This window comes from Sinocyclocheilus rhinocerous, unplaced genomic scaffold (assembly GCF_001515625.1).
Source record: "Sinocyclocheilus rhinocerous isolate Xijiao unplaced genomic scaffold, SAMN03320098_v1.1 scaffold792, whole genome shotgun sequence".
NCBI classification, from domain to species: domain Eukaryota; kingdom Metazoa; phylum Chordata; class Actinopteri; order Cypriniformes; family Cyprinidae; genus Sinocyclocheilus; species Sinocyclocheilus rhinocerous.
This window is the reverse complement of record NW_015626872.1, coordinates 969,258-975,778: the sequence shown is the minus strand read 5'-3', so window position 1 is coordinate 975,778 and position 6,521 is coordinate 969,258. Positions and strand designations below refer to the sequence as shown.

At 35.6% G+C, this 6,521-nt stretch overlaps 1 protein-coding gene across 1 annotated transcript in view; it reads left to right on the top strand.

The window, feature by feature from the left end:
* Nucleotides 1-1,956: 1,956 nt before the first annotated feature.
* The window catches only part of LOC107720215 (uncharacterized), a 63,937-nt gene continuing 59,372 nt past the window's right edge, over nucleotides 1,957-6,521 (top strand). The window contains exons 1-6 of the mRNA XM_016527853.1: nucleotides 1,957-2,203; nucleotides 2,415-2,678; nucleotides 4,462-4,485; nucleotides 5,295-5,330; nucleotides 5,630-5,869; nucleotides 5,956-6,519. Coding sequence (XP_016383339.1) covers nucleotides 2,092-2,203; nucleotides 2,415-2,678; nucleotides 4,462-4,485; nucleotides 5,295-5,330; nucleotides 5,630-5,869; nucleotides 5,956-6,519 — 1,240 coding nt within the window. The 5' untranslated portion in view covers nucleotides 1,957-2,091. The remainder of the gene's footprint in view (nucleotides 2,204-2,414; nucleotides 2,679-4,461; nucleotides 4,486-5,294; nucleotides 5,331-5,629; nucleotides 5,870-5,955; nucleotides 6,520-6,521) is intronic.

Genomic DNA, 6,521 nt, shown 5'->3' with positions numbered 1-6,521 from the left:
GTCACGCGCTTGAGGTATTCGGCCAATCACAACGCTCTGGATAGCTGGCCAATCACAGTACACCTCGCTTTTTCAGACCGATGAGCTTTGTAAAAATCGACGCGTTTCAAAAAGGCGGGGCATAGAGGAGAAACAATAATGTACAGTATGTGGAAAATAATGTGTTTTTTTAACTTTAAACCGCATAAACACATTTCATTACACCAAATACACAAAATAATGTTCTTTTTAGCAGCATCATATGACCCCTTTAAAAAACAACAAGGCGCTTGTCGGCTTCTGCAGTAAAACGTGAACTCGCGATGCCTTGAAAGTGGACAAAATCGGCTTTTTTTTTTTTTGACTAAACGTGTTTAAGGTTCAGATTGGGCTATAATGTGGAGAATAATGCAGGGCAATCAGCTCATTTTTTTTGAAAGTGGCGTTTATCGGTTTTTTGCAAACGAACTCTTCATATAGGCCTATATATCACTGTTTTTATAACAAAATAATGTTGAAAAAATGTTTATGCACTATAAGTACCACTGTAATACGGAGGAGTAATTACTACGTTATATAATATATACTAATAATATAATACCGGTATATAATAATCAATTAGATTATATTCATATATCATTTAAATTCATTTTTAAGCTTTTGTTGCATGCATTTTTATTTGTACGTCTAATAAATGCATAGTTTATACACAGAGTTGTTAATTTACTCTAAAAAAGTTTATTATATCTTCAACAGTGTAATTAGTAGCCTACTAATTACTCTCTCTAGGTATTGCATTACTTATTGCTAACTACATTCTAAATGCTATATCAACCTTGACCAGTTGAGCAATACAAGAATGGGTATGAAACTTCTCTTTTAATTCGTTAAAATAAATAATATAAAATTACATCAATTATTCTTGAACTGACTCAAGTATTTAAAGGGAGAAAAACAATTATTTTAACATTAGATGTTAAATCCACTATTGCTTGATGTAGTATTGTTCTATAGTCTATATTTAATGCCATTACATCAGACGTAACTGTAACTGTAGTTAAATTACAATTATCTTGCGTTACTTTTTTCAAGGGAAAAGCAATTAAATCACAGAAATGAATTACTTAGTAATGCATTGCACCCAACACTGTTTATACATACAGTACATATATGGGACATGTATTATCAGCTTTCATATTTGTGACCATGGAGCACAAAAGCAGTGTTAAGTCGCTGGGGTATATTTGTAGCAATATCCAAAAATACATTGTATGGGTCAAAATTATTGATTTTTCTTTTATGCCAAAAATCAATTTACAATTTCGGATGATGTATAAATCTCAATTTCGAAAAATTGACACTTAAGAAGACTGGTTTTGTGGTCCAGGGTCACATTTTTGCGAAGCTCGTAAATGTAAACAGGAACGATACTTCTCCACAACACTAGAGGGCGGTGGCGCTCCGCTAACGCGAAACTACAACGGTGCGGAACCAAAGAAGAAGCAGCCTAGAAAGTCGCGCTATGGTTGCGGCTCTGCGAGGGAATAAATCCGGAGTCAGGCTCATTCACATGTTTGGCGGTCAAGTAGCTATAATATACGACAAGAAAACAGACTGTAGCCGCTATTTTGCGTTATTAGATATTTTATATATAATTTAAGATAAAACGGGTGCGATGTTTCTTAAGGTACCTATTTTAGCTGCAAAAGTAATTTTTAAGCAATTTAACTACATAGTGTTGTCTTTTTTTTAGAAGGCTGCAACTTTAAGTAGTACTAATTACTATTATTTCGATGCACTTTCCCCTCTGACAGAAATGTAAAAACCACAATTCAATGATTTAAAATATCGCTTTACATTGAATCCGGTTCAGTGTCACGAAACCCTGCTATTAGAGATTCAGATCAACAGGGAATCGCTTGAAGAAGTTTCTGATCTGTTTTATGAATCAAATGATAAATCCTCATTGGAGATGATTTTAAATCCGAGATGGCAGGTAGCTTTTCTGAGGCAACTGCAAAACACCTGAACTGAAATGTTTTTGTTTAAACTCTCAGTGAATTTTATACCTGGAGAATATCTGGTTTTAAATGAGTAGAAAAAGATCAGAAGATGATGGCAAATAAACGGGGAATGAGCAGTGGCCCTCAGAGACAGCAAGGGCCCCTGGTGAGGTCAAGGGCCCCGGATGAAGCACTACCCTCGACATCAGCAACAGACCAAAGTATTGTGCATTTCTTTTCTATTTGGTGGCCTTTACAGCTCAGTTTACATACAGTTTTTATAGCACTTACTCTAGTTTGTGGCAGGAAAACAATCATTTGACATAAGAAATATTTTAAAATAATGATAATTTTGTGTGCCAGAATATGCATGGAAAAGAAATCTAATTTTTTTTCCAGTTTTGCCGTTTACAATTGCATGTTGTTTATCAGGCCCCTCATTGCAAACACTGAAAGAGGAGGTTGTCAACTTAATACAGAGCTTTCCGGAAGGAATCGAAGTGTCCGGGTTAATCTTTATGTACAGGAGGGTCTACGGCAAGAGGTTTGGACCTTTAAGCAGTTTTGGTTTGGAAGGCCTTCAGGAGCTTTTTGAAGAGCTCAGTGACCAAGTGCGTGTGGAAAGGATTCACAATAAAAACATAATCAAATCTGTAAACCCTGTTCGCAGGACTCTACAGCTTCCCATGTTTCAAGGTATGAACTGAAAGCATTGCTTTAATTTCCTTGATTGTTTATATGTGGCTGACACTATAGGGATCTGGACTGGTAAACAAAAAATTGACCCCCGTGGGACAATTCATGAACCAAAACCATTCAACACAAGATAAGGAGGATACGTTTATAGTAACAATTATTATTTTCAGTGAATATTTAAAGAAATAGTTCTCCCAAAAATGTAAATTTGTTGAAAATAGAACTGTTGGCAGAAGTTCCCGCTTTTTGGCGTGTTCGCACCACAGGAACTAGCAACGTATGTAAATGATGTAATGTAGCTCACCAATGGATGCTCAGCAGTGAATGGGTGCCGTCAGAATGAGAGTTCAAACAGCTGATAAAAACATCACAATAATCCACAAGTAATCCACAGCACTCCAGTCCATCACTTAACATCTGGAGAAGACAAAAGCTGCATGTTTGTTAGAAACAACTCCATCATTAAGACGTTTTTAACTAAAATGAGTCCATAATCCATAATAACGCTTCTTCCAGTGAAAAGGTCGTCTGGTCTGAATCAGGAGAGAAATCTGCTCCGATCAAGCACCGTTTACAAGCCAAAACAGTCCAAGACAGCTCTCAACGTCTTTGCAACTTTACAGATCTTCTTTATGCACCAAGAGCTTGTAACACTCCAAAGAGAAAGGAAACATTGAAATCGCATCATATGACCCCTTTAAAACGTCTTAATGGTGGATTTGTTTCTTAGAACCACGAAGCTTTTTGCTTCACAGGACATTAACTGATGGACGAGTGGTGTGGATTACATGTGGATAATTGTGATGTTTTTATCAGCTGTTTGAGCTCTCATTCGATTGGTGAGCAAATGATGTAATGCTACATTTCTCTAAATCTGATGAAGAAACAATCTGGATGGCCTGAGGGTGAGAACATTTTCAGCACATTTTAATTTATGGCCGAACTACTCCTTTAAATATTTAGTGATTAAGTGATTTAACATAAATTATTCTTGTCTTATTATGGACTTGTATCTAATTTTTTATCACTAAATTATGTGTTTATATAATCATATAACTCAATATATTGTATCAGCTTTTGTCATTGGCATCCCAAAAAACCCTGATTGAATGACCACTAACGGCAAGTTGCTGTGAATAAAAGAATCTGTTAAACAACAAAAATAACCATTTAAAACAATATGGGAAATGCATTTTAGAAGTGTTTTTATTTTCTCAACAGCTGCAAATTGAGTCAGATTAAGCATACAATGTTCTTACTAAGAATTTGCAGTTAGTTCGTAGTTGATCAACAGTCTTTTGATTTTATTTTCCTTCTTATCCCTTTAATTGGCAAGCCAGTTAAGTATCATGTTTCAGGAAATGTAACAGCGTATGTTATCTCAGGCTCCAGCTGGAAACTGAACCGAACGCTGAGTCACATGACTTCTCTCAGAACACAGAGAGAATTAGATCAGCTGAGAGAGAGAGCGAGTGCATACAGGAAAACGAAACCTAAGCCTGTGGCTCATGCCATCCTCAATCATTCCACACAAACACATCACATGCTCACTGTGTTGATATGAAGTCTTACAGCATTTTAAGCATTTCTAGCGGTCTCTGTTCAAACAGGTAGGATCTTCTTCAGACAGATAATGGTTGCTTTGCTTTCTAGAAATGAGAGTAATACTGAAGGCATTTGCATGACTTTCAGTTTTGTTTCTCATGATGCAGTGCATATTTATGACGAAGGGAGAGACTAGTATAAAACAGCACACACTAAATTAGTCATTCAGTTTGGACAGGCATTCACAGAGTACAAACACAGGGTAAGACCTATGCTATAATTTAAATAATCATTTTCAAATGTTTGTCAGTCTGTTTATATTCCATTCTGTTTAGTGGATTTCAAGAGGTTTATATTGTAGAACTTGGCTTTATTTGTTAACATTAGTTAACTACTAAAACCAAACAAACTGCATTTATTAATCTTAATTTCAACATTTACGAATACATTTTTAAAACCAAACATTGTATGTTAACATTCTTAATAGATTGTAAACTAAAAGAAAATTGTATTTCTGTCAACTGACATCAACAAAGATTGATAAATGCTTGTTAGTTCATGTCATGTTAATGCATTATCTAATGTCAACATCTATCTAATGAATTATCTAATGTGACCTTACTGTAAAGTGTTACCAGTTGTATTTGGTCATAAATTATAAACTGTGTTTCTGTGAGGTGCATTATTAAGTACTGAGAAATTATGTAATCTGTATGTAGTTATTTAGAGAATCCGGTTTTGAAAACGCATTGTTTTTCCTGATTAATTTATTATATTTATAACTTTGACTCTAATATACAATATATTAGGCATTAATTATCATCCCAAGCCATTCTTTGCTGTGTTTTAAGAATTGATTTTCATCACTTAAGGCAAAGTTTGATGTCAATGATCATTTATCTTTTGGAGAGAAACAAAAATGTATTGGATTTATGCTTTTTTTGTATCATTGCTGACTTTGTCTCTGAGGAACTTGATATTCATAACATTTTTTGAAGATAATTGCCAAATGATTATTTATTTAGGTCTAAACAAATTCTACTCTGAGTAATGTTTGTACTGTTTTTACAGATGTAAAAATGGATGACGCTCCTAAGAACGCAATTCGTAAGAAAGTGATCAAATTTTGATTTTACAGTGTGACTTCTAGATTCATTTTTTCCATTAATGTAACTAAGAAATAGCTGTTTTGTAAAGGATTTCTCAAACGCAGCCCTGTAATACAAACAGAAGTAGTGGATTCCTGTTTTGAAGGACATTACACAAGGAAACGGCATTTTTGAGAAACAGATTAAAAGTAGTCTAATGTTAACCTGAGTAGGATTGAAAGTAGTGAATCACTTGTTATACTGTCAGGAAAGCCTACTTCCAATTCACTTTTCATGTCACATTTTTTTTTTTTACAGGTGAAGACTTTGAAAAGAGATGCAGAGATGTTGTGGATTTGGTAAAAAGCCACCAGGAAGGCATTCCTCTTTCAAAAATAGCAGTATTTTATAATAGCGAATATGGGAGGCCTCTGAGAAAGAAAGAACTTGGGTTCTCCTCAATAGCAGATTTCATTGACTCTCTCGACCAAGAGCTGTGTGTGGAAAATGGCCAAATTTTCTACAGGATTGCAAAGCCTGAAGCTTCGACCCATACAGGTAATGATTTGTTGCTTATGATGCAATATAATAGTTCTGTCATTCACTCTCATGTGGTCCTCATTTGTTATTTATGCTTTTCTCAGCACCACCCGTGCATGTTGATGGGGTTTTTAAAGACGTTGTGGAGCTGGTTAAGGACCATCCCACAGGCCTTCCTCTTAGGAAGTTTTCTATGTTTTTCAATCAAAAGTATCGGCGTAACCTCGCTGTGTCAGAGTTTGGTTTCAAAACAGTCGCCTCCTTCATTGATTCTCTGAGCGATGAGCTATTGGTGGAGAAAGAGAGAATCTTCCACAAGAGTCACAGAGCAGCACCTGCAGTCCCAACACCTGCACACCTACCAAGAGTGAACAATGACTCGACACCTGCGAACCCAACAAGCCCTGTAGTTAGTTTTGGAGCTGAATTTGCTCAAAGAGGTAGTGAAATGACACAAGAGGAACTGATGGATAAAGTTAAAGAAGTTATAAAAAAGTATCCAGCTGCAAGCCATTCCATTATTGAATTGCAGAATGGCTTCTTCCTCCTCTTTGGGTCGGCACTTCCATTAGATCTCTACATGTCATTGTATGACAGTCATACAGCTAAACCACTTTCTTCCTCTTGTCTTGTAAAAAATAAACCAGCAGGAGCAAAGTGCATTGAAAGT